This window comes from Zalophus californianus, chromosome 4, assembly GCF_009762305.2.
Source record: "Zalophus californianus isolate mZalCal1 chromosome 4, mZalCal1.pri.v2, whole genome shotgun sequence".
NCBI classification, from domain to species: domain Eukaryota; kingdom Metazoa; phylum Chordata; class Mammalia; order Carnivora; family Otariidae; genus Zalophus; species Zalophus californianus.
This window is the reverse complement of record NC_045598.1, coordinates 32,911,526-32,927,425: the sequence shown is the minus strand read 5'-3', so window position 1 is coordinate 32,927,425 and position 15,900 is coordinate 32,911,526. Positions and strand designations below refer to the sequence as shown.

Genomic DNA, 15,900 nt, shown 5'->3' with positions numbered 1-15,900 from the left:
TTGTGACTCAACATGTGCCATATCTTAGTGAATATCTGTGTGCACTTGAATATGTATTCTACAGTTTGGCATAGTGTTCTCTAATATCCGTTAGATCAAGGCATTTTCTAATGTATCCCAGTGTTCTTTTTCTTACTGATTTTTAATTGTCAGTTTTTTTGCTTCATGTATTTTGAAGCTCTGTTATTAGTCACATTTATATTTATAATTGTTATGTCTTCATCAGTTCTTTTATCAAATGTTTTTAAAATGTCTGGTATAATCTGCCTTACCATCTGTTTTATCTGATACTAATGACCTGACTCATTTTATCCTTATGCTTACTGTTTGCAGTATATACATATTTCCATGTATTACTTCCAACTCATCTGTGTCTATATGTTTGAAGTTGTGACTGTTGTGGGCTGCAGTTTGCTGAGTCTTTTTTAGTATCTCTCACAGTCTTTTTATTGGAGGGTTTAGATTATTAACATTAATGTAATGATCTTGTTAGATTTAGGTCTACATTTTGTTTTCTGTTTGACTTCTATGTTTTATTTCCTTTCTTTCCCCCTTTCCTGCCTTCTTTTAGGTTACTTAGATATATTTTAGGATTCTGTTTTATCTATTGGCTTTTTAGCTATAGATAGGGATTTATATATTGGGATTTCAGTATACATTCCTAACTTTTTGCAGTCTACTCAGTTAATATTTTACCATTTCGTACAAAATACAGAAGTCTTCCAACACATGGGTCCCTTTTGCCTCTTTCCTCATCATTCCTTCCAGTTGTAATATGTATGATACCTGCATATATTGGAAGTCTTGCAAGACAGTGTTACAATTTTGCCTTAAATAATTATATGTGGTTCTTGAAGCCTAAGAGGAAAGCAACAGTCTTATATTTACCCAGATGTTTACCATTTCTGGTGCTTTATTTAATTCATTCCTTCAGGTCCAAGTTTCCCTGTGCTATAATTTCCCTTTAGCCTAATGAACTTTCCTGTAATATATGCAGGTCTCCTGGCACCAGATTCTCTTAGTTTTTCTTTCTCTGAAAATGTCTTCCTTTGCCTTCATTCCTAAAGAATATTTTCCTGTAATATACAGTCTAGATTGAAAGATTAGACGGATAGCCAGCCATCTGTGTTCCACAAGTTCATTCAGATGTTGATGTTCCTTCTAATCTTGTCTTTTCAGTGTTTCCTAGAGTATTACCCTTGGCTTTTTGGTTAAGCAAGATGACCACCACTGTGTCTGTGTCCCAGCCTGCAATAAGAGGGAAAGACAGAGTAGAGGAAAGCAGGTTCTTTTCAAACACATCCAGAAGTTGCACATATCACTCTTGCTCATATCTCCTTTACATGAGTTAGTTACATGGCCACATACACCTTAGTCACATGGCCACAACTACTTGCAAATGAAGCTGTAAAGGTAGTATTTAGCTGGGCGGTCGTAAGTCAATAACTATAGGGTTTTATTACTAAAAGGGAGAACAGGGGAAATGGATATTAGAGGACCGTTAGCAGTCTCTACTACATAAGTTTAGAATTTTTGCTCAACTATCCCACAGTCAATTAAAAAGAGCTGGTAAGAAGTAGCCAGACCAATGGACTTTGTGATACCAGGTCAGTAACATATTAAAATATAGTACAAGAGATTTCGGTAGGGATTTAAATTCTCTTTTTCAGAAACAAAATACAAAACTGGATGTTGGAGAATTTGATGAAATACCTTCAAATTGTGTCAAAGTTGCTGGATATATGAGCTAATAATTATTTATTTTGTTCTTGTATTTTAGGCCTCAACTCCATATAGCATAGATTCAGATTCTTTGGGAATGGAGTGTATTATTTCGGGAAGTGCCTCTCCAACTCTGGCAATCAACACTGTGACTAACAAAGTAATTCTGTTTTTTTTTTTTTAACACTTTTGAAATGTTATTGAATAATACATTTAATTTGCCTTTATAATAACAATAGAGTTCTATATGATTGAGTTTAAAGATGACATAAATTTGGCTAGCTTATACATGGCAGCTTGAAAGCTTGAATCCACAATGTTTTGAGGTATACACAAATTAGAAGAAAATATTTCTCTAAAGAAGTTGGAGGATGCTTATTGGGAAGCTCTATTTAATTTAAATTCTTGACAATGCCAGTTCCCCATTGATAGAATTTTTGAGTCAGTATTTTATTGAATCAATTTGTTTCAAAAACCGTTGACTACCCCTCTGAATATGTTCTTGAAAAAAAATTGTCAGATTCCCAAGAGGTCAACAGAATCCAGTAAAATGAATAATTTGGACAAACTCATAGAGTTCTCTGAATGGTCGTCAACCTGTTTCATGATATTCAAGTGTAGGTGCATATCCAGAAATAGCATGTAGTAGTTCGCTTTCTTTTCCTTCCCTTCCTTCCCCTTCCTTTTCTCCCCTTCCCCCCCATCCCTTTCCCCTCTCTTTTCTTTTCTTTTTGAAGCAAGGGCCAAAACTTCAAAATTTCATGCCAAGTCATTAGATACCTAGTGGAATACAACTGTTTCTTCTTTACAAGGTAATTTCTTAAGTGTGTATCTCAAAACCCTAAAAAGGGTCTGGGAGATTCATGAAGTAACTAAGTTCTGTGCATGTATTTCCTCCTTTACTAGACCATGAGCATCTTGAAGCCATATATGTCTCATGCTCCTACTCTCTTTCAATCTCACTTTCAAATATTGCTTTTACCTCTTCTCTCTCCCTTGCTTTCACTTGTTCTTGCTTTATTTCTTCCATTTTATCACGCACACACATAAACACACACACAGATATATATACATTAATTGTACTGATACACTGTATACATAGGATCTTTTTATTTGTAGAAAGATAATAAACCAATAGAAGCATACTATCATCTTAGTGACTGATCAGATTTACAATTTAGAAAGGAAGCTGGCAGCTGAAGTATAGAGTATTGATTTTTCCCAAATCCCAATCCATGGAATGATTCCATCAGAATCACTTAGGGGAGGAATATGTGGGTGCATGTGTGTGTGTGTTTAGCGATGCTGGTGGTAATTCCAAGGTATTATTACAGGTCTGCCAAATCATTTATTTTATACTTATAGATAGGGTTCAGAAGTCTGTACTTTAAGAAATCATCCCTGGGCGCCTGGGTGGCTCAGTTGGTTAAGCATCTGCCTTCCGATTGGGTCATGATCCCAGGGTCCTGGGATTGAGCCCCACATCAGGCTCTCTGCTCAGTGGGGAGCCTGCTTTTCCCTCTCCCTCTCCCTCTGCCATAACCCCCAGTCGTACTCTCTGGCTCGCTCTCTCTCTCTCTCTCTCTCTCTCTCTCTCTCTCTCTGTAAGATAAATAAAATCTTAAAAAAAAAAAAAAAAGAAAAGAAAGAAATTATCCCTAATGGTGCCCAACTAAACTTAAGAATTTCTAGTGGAGCATATGGGCTAGAATCAGAAATATCCGATACTGTTCCATATAGTAGTCCAAGTAGGAGACACTGAGGCCTAAACATAGATAGTAGTAGCTTTTAGGAAAATAGTAATGCTAGGACTTCATGATGAAATAATACAGGGGTCAAAGGAGCTGGAGTGTTTGGACTTCTGCTTCTAGATATGATGGAATAGTTAGTATTAGATTAATACTTCTTTCTATCTATATAAAATACCACTACTAATAAAAAAGAGGGGAGAGGCACTGGAGAACAGAAAAGCCATGACTTCAGGACTAAAGATCCCAGGGAAAAGGGAAATACATTGAGATAAGCCATGCATATTTCCCTTGGGACATTTCTCAATTCTCAGTGCATGGCGTGGAGGCTAAACAGAAAGCAGAAGCTTAGAGCAGTCATTGGGCTAGGAAGACAAAAACTGGAGTTTGTTTTTTTTTTTTTTAAAGATTTTATTTAATTATTTGAGAGAGAGAGAATGAGAGATAGAGAGCACGAGAGGAAAGAGGGTCAGAGGGAGAAGCAGACTCCCTGCTGAGCAGGGAGCCCGACGCGGGACTCGATCCTGGGACTCCAGGATCATGACCTGAGCCGAAGGCAGTCGCTTAACCAACTGAGCCACCCAGGCGCCCCAAAAACTGGAGTTTGAGGCTACCAACAGCCAGGGCTTGAGGACTAAGATCCCCTTGAATCTCAGAAGTGAGTTCAACTTCTTGCAAGTAATATCCACTTAAGGCACTTGCTAATTCCTAACTCATGTGTATTTGGGCTTAGGCATAGATAAATCAAGTGGATTTTTCACTATTTAGAATCAAGCGGCCTTACAGAGAAGGAGGGAACAAAAATTATTGTTCATGATCTTCAAGGAGGAGGGGAGCCATGGTAAACACTCCAGCCTTTCAAGTTGATAGCTCAGAATGGTTATGGTCTGTCAGAGCAAACCAAAATAGACCAGCTTCAAATTGTTACTTAGGGTGGTTGCTAATATTTTTTCTGCTTGCCAAAAGAAAACTAAATCCTTTCTGGGAGAAATTAACATCATCCTGAGCTTTTACGAGTTTTCATAAGTAAGATCTCACTTTCAGTAAAAAAATTTTAGACATTACAGAAAACAGGACCAATTAAATAACCACGGGATGGGTAAGGAAAAACAGCATAAACATATTTACAAGTGATCTAGATAATGATTTTAGAATACCTGTAACTAATATGTTCAAGAAAACAGTTGAATTAGAGAAAATTTATCAGAGAATTGGAATCTGTTTGGAAGAATCAAGAGGAAACTCTAGAACTGCAAAATATAGTAACTGAAATTAAGAATTTGGTAGATGGGTTTAACAGCAGATTAGGCACACCAGAGGAGAGAATAGTGAACTGGAAGAAATGTCAATAGAAAACACGGAGATTGAAGCACAAAGAAAAACAATGGAACAGTCAGAAAAACTTAAGAGATAAATGGGATATAGGGGAAGAGGTCTAACAAACTTGTTATTAGGGTTTCGGAGGAGAGGAAAAAGGAGTAAAGAAGAAACAATATATTAAAAATTTTAAACTGATGAAAGATAACACAGTATAGATTCAAGAATTTCTTGAGAGCTTAAGAAGAATTAATGAAACAAAATCTTACCAGGCCAAAAAAAAAAAAAAAAAAAATCGAGCTGCTAAAAACAAAGATAAAACAAACCTTAAAATCAGAGGCAAAAACAGGCAACTTCAGAGGAACAACAGTAAACCGGGCAGTGACTTCTGAATAGAAATGCTGAAAACCAGACACGAGAATGAAATCTGTATACTGCTAAAAGGTAATACCTGCTAATCCAGATTTCTACAATTAAAATTTCTGTGAAAAATGGTTAAATAAATAGGTTTCTACAGAAACAAAATCAGAGAGAATATGTTACTAGTATACCAGTATTAAACAGTTAAAGGGAATTGATTTTTCAGATAGAAGGAAATTATCCTGTATGTTAAAGAATGAAGAACACCAAAAGAGTATGTCTGTTGATAAATCTAAATGTGTATTGAGTGTTTACAACAATAGCAGTTCTGTTACATAACACAATGCCTTTGGGTCTAAAATACTATAGAAGTTAAAAGACATGACACTACAAGGGTAAGGCAGAAAGAAATATGGTTGACCCTTGAACAATGTGTTTAGGAGTGCCGACCCCGCCACCTCCTGCACAGTTGAAAATCTGCATGTCTACTTGGACTTCCCCAAAACTTAATAGTCTGCTCTTGACCAGAAGCCTTACTGATAACATAAATAGGTGATTAATACATGTTATGTTACATGCATTATATACTGTTATTCTTACAGTAAAGCTAGAGAAAAGAAAATGTTAAGAAAATCTTAAGAGAAAAATATTCTTACCGTCTGTACTGTATTTTTATTTGTTTGTTTTTAAAGATTTTTATTTGAGAGAGCGCACATGCCAGTATGAGTGGGGGGAGGGGCAGAGGGAGAGGGACAAGCGGACTCCCAACCTGATGGTGGGGCTCAATCCCAGGATCCCAACCATGATCCAAGCTGAAGTCAGATGCTCAACTGACTGAACCACGCAGGCACACCTATTTATTTATATTTTTAAATCATACTCTTCGCCCAGCATAGGGCTTGAACTCACGACCCTGAGATCAAGAGTTGCATACTCTACCTACTAAGCCAGCCAGGCACCCCAGTAACTGTTTTGTATTTATATTTTTTCTTTTATTTTTTAAGTTTTTTTTTTTTTTTTTTTTTTTAACTGGGACGAGAGGCAGGGGGAGAGGGAGAGAGAGAATCTTAAGTAGGCTCCATGCCCATCCCTGAGATCATGACCTGAACTGAAATTAAGAGTCAGACGTTTAACTGACTGAGCCATCCAGGTGCTCCTGTGCTGTGTTTATTGAAAAAATTCTGTATATAACTGGACCCATGTGGTTTAAATCCTTGTTAAGGATCACCTGTAGGTACAGTTAAAGTCTTTGCATTGCATTGGAAGTGGTAAAAGTACTAAGTCAAGAGCATGTTGTAATATTTAGGGCAGTGGTTCCTTTAATACATCAACATATGTCACAATAACTAAGAGGGCTTGTTAAAACCCAAATTGCTGGGCCTCACCTGAGAATTTCTGGTTTAGTACATTTAATTGGGGTCTGAGAATTTGAATTTCTTTGTTTTTTTATTTTAATTTTTTATTTATTTTTATTTTATTTAAAGTAATCTCTACACCCAGTGTAGGGCTTGAACTAAGCCCTAAGATCAAGAGTCACATGCTCCACTGACTGAGCGAGCCAGGTGCCCCAAAGATTTTATTTTTTTAAGTAATCTCTACACCTAACATGGGGCTTGAATTCACAACCCTGAGATGAAGAGTCACACACACTCTACCAACTGAGCCAGCCAGGCACCCCTGAAAATTTGAATTTCTAACAATACTCAGATATTGGTGGTTTTATTGTTTACTACAAGGATAGTAAAAGAATATAAAGTAAGTAAGGAAAGATAATATATCCAAAAGTAGACAAGAAAGGAGAAAAGAAATGAACAAAGAAGAGATAGGAAAAACAGGAAAACAAATATGTATTTAAATTGAGTTATGTTGGGCGCCTGGGTGGCTCAATTAGTAAAGCATCTACCTTCAGCTCAGGTCATGATCCCAGGGTCCTGGGGTCGAGCTCCACATTGGGCTCCCTGCTCAGTGGGAAGTCTGCTTCTTCCTCTCCCTCTCCCTCTCAAATAAATAAAATCTTTTTTAAAAAAAGATTGAGTTCTGTTAGGAAATAAATGTAAATGTATGAAGTATTCCATTTAAAAGGTTAAAGATTGTCAGACTGGATGAAAAAACAAAATTCAACTGTGTGCTACTTACAAGAGATGTATCTTTTTTTTTTTTTTTTTTAAGATTTTATTTATTTGACAGAGACACAGAGAGGGAACACAAGCAGGGGGAGTGGGAGAGGGAGAAGCAGGCTTCCCGTGGAGCTGGGAGCCCGATGCGGGGCTCGATCCCAGGACACCAGGATCATGACCTGAGCCAAGGGCAGATGCTCAACGACTGAGCTACCCAGCGGCCCCACAAGAGATGTATCTTAAAGAATTATATGCACACACATACAGACACACACACACACATTTAAGGATTTTATTTATTTTAGAAAGAGAGTGTGAGTGGGGGGAGAGAGAGAGGGAGCTGGAAAGAATATCAAGCAGACTCTGCGCTGAGCATGGAGCCCGACGTGAGGCTCGATCTCACTTGATCTCACAACCCTGAGATCATGACCTGAGCCAAGAATCACTTAACCAGCTGAGCCACCCAGGCACCCCACAAGAGATATATCTTAAAGGACAAGAAACATTACTGAAAACAAAAATATTTTATTATGCAAAAGGGATCATTTCAATAAAAAACAATACTAAATTTATATATGCCTCAAAAGCTGACAAAACTAAAAGGAGAAATGGACAAGTCCTTGACCAAAGAGGAAGATTTTAACGTATGTCTCTTTATAACTCAAAGAAGAAGCAGATCAAAATCCAAAACACAACGAATCAAACAAATCCCGTTAAAGATACAGAAGATTTGAACCAGGAAATGAGGGTAGTTGATCCACTTGATATACATATAGAATATTACACTTAACAATTGCAGCATATACTTTAAAAAAAAAGATTTATTTTAGAGAGTGAGAGAATGTGGGGGAGAGAGGTAGAGGAGAGTCTCAAGCAGACTCTGTGTTGAGTGCGGGGCCTGACTCGGCTTGATCTCACGACCTTGAGATCACGACCTGAGCTGAAACCAAGAGTTGGACACTCAACTGACTGCACCACCCAGGCACCCCTAGAATATACATTTTTTATGTGCACGTGGAATATTTACCAAAATTGATCATGTAATACTGATTTATGATAGACCATAAAGAAAGTCTCAGCAAATTTCAGAAGATCAACACCATATACATGTATTTTCCAGCATGGTGGAATTAAGGTAGGAATAATAGCAAATAGATGATCAGATAATCACCCAAAGTTTGCAGATTAAGCAGTATAGTTATAAATAACCCAGGGATCAAGAATGAATCCTAATAGAAAATACTTTGATGACAAACAAATATAAAATATGAAAGCCTGTAGATGGAGTGCAGTTAAAGTATTAGCTTTAAATGTGTGTACTAGAATACTGAAGATTGAATATTAATTTAAGCATCTAGATAAAGAGCAACAGATATCTGAAGAAGACAAAGGTAATAAAAAATATGTCAACAAACAAGAAGTTGGTTCTTTGTAAAGATTTGTTGGTTCTGGCCAAGGTGGAATAACGGCCTAAATTTACTCCGCTACCTGAAACAACTGACAAAATAGACAAAATATATGAAAACAGTGGTTTTCAAGAGATTGGGCCATAGGACAGTGATCCCTGAGAAATTGTTAACAAACAAGGTCAGCCCTGTGATTGTCCTAGCTTACTGTCTAGAGAAAGTTTCTAAGGCCCAGAAGTCTCCCTGAGTGGAGCCAGGTGGAGCTGGGAGATCATGAAATCCTTGAGGTGGCTAGAGTTCACAGGGCAGCATATCAGAGAAGAGAAAACTACACCAAGAAAGAATTCCAGTGATATACTGAGGGTGCCCCCTGAGTCTTCAGTTGGGTACTTATCAGTGCATGAGTAAGGAAGACTAGGGAAAGAACCACCTGCCAGGGAGTGCCTGGGTGGCTCAGTTGGTTAAGCAGCTGCCATCGACTCAGGTCATGATCCCAGAGTTCTGGGATCGAGCCCCACGTCGGGGTCCCTGCTCAGCAGGGAGTCTGCTTCTCCCTCTCCCTCTGCCTGCTGCTCTGCCTACTGGTGCTCTCTCTCTCTCTCTCTGTCAAATAAATAAATAACATCATAAAAAAAAAAAAAGCACCTACAAGAATTAGTGTGGAAAATTACTGATACTCCTGTAAGGCCAGGCATAGTTACTGTTCACACAAAAATGAAAGTCTTCATAATTTATAGGTCATTAGGTAAAATAGGATTTTGTTTCAGTAGTGGAATAAAATTAGCCCTAGACTAAAATTCTGCTCTGGTCCTGTCTACATACCTTCAAAGCAAAACTCAAAAGGATTGATCTGTTTTCAAGTAATTCTGTTTTTAAAATTTGATTTAAAGTTTTTTAGATGTAATTCAGAGACCATTATAAAATTTCTCCTTTTAAAGTTTATTAATTAGTGGTTTTGGTATATTCATAAGGGTGTGCAACCATTAACCACCATGTAATTCCAGAACATTCTCATCACCCCAGAAAGAAAAGCCTGTACCCATTATCATTGATTCCCTATTCTATCCATTTCCTATAACTATTAATTTACTTTCTAACTCCATGAATTTTCCTATTCTGGACATTTCGTATAAATGGGGTCATGTAATACGTAACTTGTTATGTCTGACTTCTTTCACTAAATACATTTTCAAGGCTCAGTTACAGCATGTATCAATACTTCATTCCTGTCAAATAATTTAACTGTGTTGCAGAATAAAGCTCAAGAATGTTTATAGGAATACAAAAATATCTAGCACTTATCAGTGTAAAATTCACAATGGTCTGGCATCCAATAAAAAATTACCAGGCTGACAAAGAAGTAGTAAACAAACAAAAAACCAACAAAAAAATAAAAACAAAACAAAAAACCAACCATAATGAGTAGAAAAATATCAGAACTGACCCAGAAATAACACAGATGATAGAATTAGTATAAAACAACATAAATAATTACCATAAGCCAAGATACAGAAATAACCTATCAGTGGATGAATGGGTAATGAAGCTGGGGGGTGGGGTTTGTGCACACACATACACACACATACAGAATGGAATATTATTTAGCCATGAGAAGAAAATCCTGCCATTTGAGACAACATGAATGGATCTTGAGGGTATTATGCCAAGTGAAATGGCAGGCAGAGAAAGACAAATACTGTATGATATCACTTAATATATGGAATCTTTTTTTTTGTTTAAGATTTTATTTATTAGAGAGAGATAACGGGAGCAGGGAGAGTGGGAGAGGGAGAAGCAGGCTTCCCGCGGAGTAGGGAGCCCCATGTGGGGCTCAATCCCAGGACCCCGGGATCATGACCTGAGCCGAAGGCAGACACTTAATGACTGAGCCACCCAGGCGCCCCAATATGTGGAATCTTAAAAGGCCTAATTCATAGAAAGTAGAATGGTGGTTACCAGGGGGCTATGGGGCAGGAAAAATGGAGAGATGTTAGTCAAAAGGTATAAACTTTTCAGTTACAAGATGACTAAGTTTGGGGAATCTTTATATAGCATGGTGATTACTGTTAACAATATTGTATTCATGTATACATGAAAGTTGCTAGGTGAGTAGATCTTAAATGTTCTCATCATAAAAAGGAAATTGTAATTATGTGAGGTGATGGAGGTGTGAATGCTCTGGTGGTATTTATTTTGCAGAATATAAGTGTATCAAATGAACATATTGTACACCTTAAAACTCACATGTTAATTATATCTCAGTAAAGTTGGAAAAAGCCTAGTTTTTATACCTGTATTCCATGGAGAAGTAAAAGGATAGGTTGAACATGTATGTAGACACATGGAAGATATATTTTTTTTTAAATCCAAATCAGACTTCTTGGAGATAAAAATTATGTCTGATTTGAAAAATACGCTGGATGGAATTAACAGTAGATTAGACATTGTAGAAGGAAAGATTATTGAAGATGTAGCAGTAAAAGTTAGACAAAATGAAACACATGAGAAGACTAAAAAAGTATATAGAATATTAGTGCGCTATGGTAATAACTAGAAATCTGGGTCTACAGAAAGGAATTAAGGACCAGAAATGGTAACTATGTAGGTTCAATAAAGCATTTTTTAAAAATTTAAATCTCATTAAAAGACAATAAACTGTTTAAAGCAAAAATAACAAAAATATATTGTGGGTGTATAATATGTAGAAGTAAAATATAGGACAACGATAGTATTCAGGCAGGTAGAGGAGAAATGGAAGTGTTAGAAAACAAATGTTAAACATAAACTTTGAGAAAGAAACAAAGCTATCATTCACAGATGACATGATTGTTTATATGGAAAATTCAAAAGAATCTACAGATAAACTCTTAGAATTAATAAATGAACTTTAATGTTCTTGATACAAGATCAGTGTTTGACTTTAGAAATCAATTGCATTTCTGTGTATAAGTCAGACAATTAGAAAATAAGATTAAAGAGATAATAAAACTTATGTTAGCATTCAGAAACATTAAATACCTAGGATTAAGTGGAAGATGAACTCTACACAGAAAACTATAAAAAATTACTGAGAGAAAATGACGATATAAATAAATATATAATTTTCATAGGGAATATTATTGTAAAGAAGTCAGTTTTTTCCTAAATTGATCTACAGATTTAATATCCCAATCAGAGGTCCACAGTGCTTTTTGGGGGAAGGGATGGGAGTAGAAAATGACCAGCTGATCTTAAAATATAAATGGGAATCCAAATGGCAAATGGTAGTTGAAGATAATGTTGAAAGAAAAGGTAACGGTAGAGGATTTATACTTGCAGATATCAAGAGTAAACCTATAATAATTTAAAGAGTGGTATTGGCGGAAGACAAATAGACTTACGGAACACAACTCAGTGATGTCTTTCAACAAATAGTGCTGGATCAATGGGAAAATCAGATTTTCCATTCACAAAAATAAATTCCAGATGGATCTGAGCTATAAATGATAAAACTATAAAGCTTTCAATTGGGTGAAAAAAAAACGAATTTTAAGGAACGTAACAAAGGACGTAATAAAGATGTAAGAGCAGATATTAGTGTAATAGAAAACAAAGATTTGTGTAATCCTTTAGCTGATTTTACTGTAAAAGGACAGAAAAGGATATACATTCCATGATTCCATTTATACTTTGTTTAAAAAAAAAAAAGCAGATAAACCAACTAATAGTGGCAGAAGTTGGTATAGTGGGTGTCTTTGTTAGTGATGGGGATGGATAATGACTGGCTGGTGAATGATTGGGAGAGCAAATGAACGGGCCTTCAGGAGTCCGTGTTATGTTCTATATCAGAGGTTCTGTGGTCTCTGAACACCTAGGTAATGAAGACCCTTTTTAGGGATTCCATGAGGTCAGACTTTTTATGATACTAAAATATTATTTGCCTTTTCCTTTATTTTTGTATTTTTATTGATGCGGCAAAAGCAGTAGTATGTAAATGTTAGCACAAATCAAGGCAGTAATACTGAAGTGTCCTAGCAGTCATTGTATTCTTCACTGCCCACAGCCCTCAGGTTGAAAAAAAAAATACTAGTTTAACTTAATGATATCCTTGGTGAAGCAGGAAAAATAGTTTTATTAAGTTGTGACCTTTGAGTACATGTCTTTTTTTGCTCTTCTCTGTGATGAAATGGGAAGTATGCATAAAACACTTAGACTACATGCTGAAGTACATTGGTTGCTTCAAGGAAGAGCAACCTTCCTTGTGTGGTTTGAGTTGGATGTGGAGCTGCTGCTTTGTTCATGGATCTTTGTTTTTACCTGAAAGAACAATTGACACTGATTATTCAGATTTGGCAGATGTTTTCTTGATAACAAAGTGAGTTTGTCACCTCAAGGAAAACAGTTGACAGTATCCTTTGCCAGTGATAAAATTTGAGTTTTTAAAGCAAAAAACGGAAGTTTGGAAAACTTTTATCCACCACAGTGAGTCTGATAGCAGACTTTAAAGACTTCTTTAATCATTGGTTATGTTAGCACATAAGAGTTTTAATGTTGTATAATGAAATGTGTCAGTGTATAACTTAGTGAACCAGTATTTTCCAAATGGCTAATGCATAATGTTATAAAATCATGCTTGGATGAATCATCCATTCAAAGTACAAGGTAGAACAGGATTTTAATGTAACAGTATGAAAAATTTATTGGTATGTTTTCAGATCCACATTGCAACTAATCTTTAAAAAATTATCTTGGCATGTTTTGGTGTAGTATCAAAAAAGACCATCCACTATAATATGAAAGTCTGTTAAAATATTCTTCCTATTATATGTGTTGCTGGGCTATCTTTGTATTGTTCCACCTAAAAAACTTACTGCAGCAGATGGAATACATACGTGGATAAGAGTCCAGCTGTTTCCTGTTAAGCCAGGCATTGAGATTTACAAAAATGTAAAACAGGGGAACTCTTTCTAATTCTGTTTATTGGGAGAAAATATTTCTTATGTTAACATTTAGTTGGGTTTATAATTGTTATTTTTAAATTAATATGTTTTAATATATAATATGCCAGTTATTTGGGGGGGACATAATATGCCAATTATTAATAGATGTATCAGCACAAACAAGCTCCGTGACTTCAATTTTTTAAGACTGCAAAAGTGTTCTAGGACCAAAGTTTGAGGACTGTTCTATACTTGTTCTACAGGGTGATTACATAAGTATGCCCATTTTGTAATAAATTAGTAATCTGTGTACTTTGTGTATATCTTACATTTTAATAAAAATGTTTATCCTCTTTCCAGCTAAAAAATAAGCTATAAAGATTTTGTCTAAGATTTCTGACTTGAGTGGTAGGTAACTGAGCATGGACAGGAGAGAGTGTGAATGGGGGACAGTTTGGTTTTGCCCTCAGTATAGAGAGATACATGCCTAGTTTTCTACATATTTGGCCTCTTTTGGCAGATATTTGTAGCATTTAGTGTGATCCCATTCTTAGCACAAACAGAAGGATGGTGATAGCTCAATTGGTTATTCAGTCAGCAAATATATCATAATTGTATACTGAGTAGAAAGCATTATGTTGGTTATGATTCCTTATTGGGGACTCAAGGAGCTATAATCTAGTAGTGGATAAAAATTAGTTTTACCTAAAGCTAAATGTATTGTGTCCATGGAAGTAGGAGCATGGAAAGGAAAGTTGGTTGTACCTGATGAATAGAACCTTGAGGGATAATTAGGCTAGTTATCTGTTTTAAAAGTATTTTTTTATCTCTAATTAAAAATTATAATGCTAATATCAGTGATAAAAGTCTTCAGGAATACCTAGCCCCTTGTTAACAGTTTGATTTATAGTCCTTAGCATCTTATGTGTATGTTAGCATCTTGTTATTTTTTTTAAGATTTATTTATTTATTTTAGAGAGAACGTGAGTGGGGAGGGACGGGGGAGAGAGAATCTCAAGCAGACTCTGCGCTGAGCGTGGAGCCTGATGCGGGGCTTGATCCCACAACCCTGAGATCATGACCTGAGCTGAAACCAAGGGTCGGATGTTTAACTGACTGAGCCACCTAGGTGCCCAGTAATTGTTGCTATTTTTTTTTAAAAAGATTTTATTTATTTATTTGAGAGAGAGAGAGAGCACATGAGAGGGGGGAGGGTCAGAGGGAGAAACAGACTCCCTGCTGAGCAGGGAGCCCGATGCAGGACTCGATCCCGGGACTCCAGGATCATGACCTGAGCCGAAGGCAGTCGCTTAACCAGCTGAGCCACCCAGGCGCCCCAATTGTTGCTATTTTTAAAAAATTAGATCACATACCTATGATTTTGCAAGTACATTGGACAGTTGAGTGTCCAGTTTTCAATAATATAACCAGTATGATGCGTGTGATTTTTAAAAATTCCTTTTTTGTGTTCTTTTCAATGCCTAGTATTTTGATGGAAAAGAATAATAGTTTTGCTTAAAGCTTGAGTAAAAAGTTTATACGTTTTAGAAATACTTAACAGTGAAAACCCGTAATCCCCTTATTAAATGTTGATGAACTAATTATACCTGATAGTATATTGAATTTATGTACTTTTGGATAGGATATTTTTCAGTTTGAGAGTAATTTATTTCATGGTAAACATAGAGTTAGTAGTGAAGGGCATGGAGTTGGGGTAGGAAAGACCACTAACATTTTGTCTTTGAGCCAAATACCAACCTAATTGTTTTTTTGTAGAATTGCTTAGAGTTGCTTTTCACTGTTCTTTACAGTGAAGACTACTTATGCTAATGTTTTTCTTTTCTAGGTAACGTTGTACAACACCGATCAGGATGGTAGTGATAGCCCACGCAGTAGCCTTAACAACAGTCTCTCAGACCAGAGTTTGGCATCTGTTAATTTGAACAGTGTTGGAAGTGTGCATAGTTATACAACGGTAAGTCTTGGTGAAGTTAACTTCTTTGTTCAGACTCCTTGAGTGCTTAAAACTAAGCCAAATGTCATTGAAGTGAGAATAAAAAGTAAAGATGTGTATTTTTCACTAATTAATTCATTTAGCTTAGATACGTAGAGCAGATTCCTACCTTGATAGTGTTTTAATGGGTACTTATATTTTACCAGGTTCGAAACACATATGTGGTTATACTGTGTTTTATTATTTTGGTTTACTTTATCTGTTTTCTGTCCAAGTGAAAAGTAATTGGAATAGGAAAAAAGTTGTATTTTAGTCTAGCAAAGCTATATTTGATGATACTTTACAGTCCTTTGTAAA

General features: G+C 36.1%; 1 protein-coding gene across 4 annotated transcripts in view; it reads left to right on the top strand.

The window, feature by feature from the left end:
• FOXJ3 (forkhead box J3) overlaps positions 1–15,900 on the top strand; it is a 139,879-nt gene that overhangs the window by 94,908 nt on the left and 29,071 nt on the right. For 3 of the 4 annotated variants that reach the window (XM_027589476.1, XM_027589650.1, XM_027589567.1), the window contains 2 exons: positions 1,781–1,882; positions 15,436–15,564. In XM_027589476.1, coding sequence (XP_027445277.1) covers positions 1,781–1,882; positions 15,436–15,564 — 231 coding nt within the window. The remainder of the gene's footprint in view (positions 1–1,780; positions 1,883–15,435; positions 15,565–15,900) is intronic. The other variant, XM_027589730.1, reaches the window with a different exon arrangement.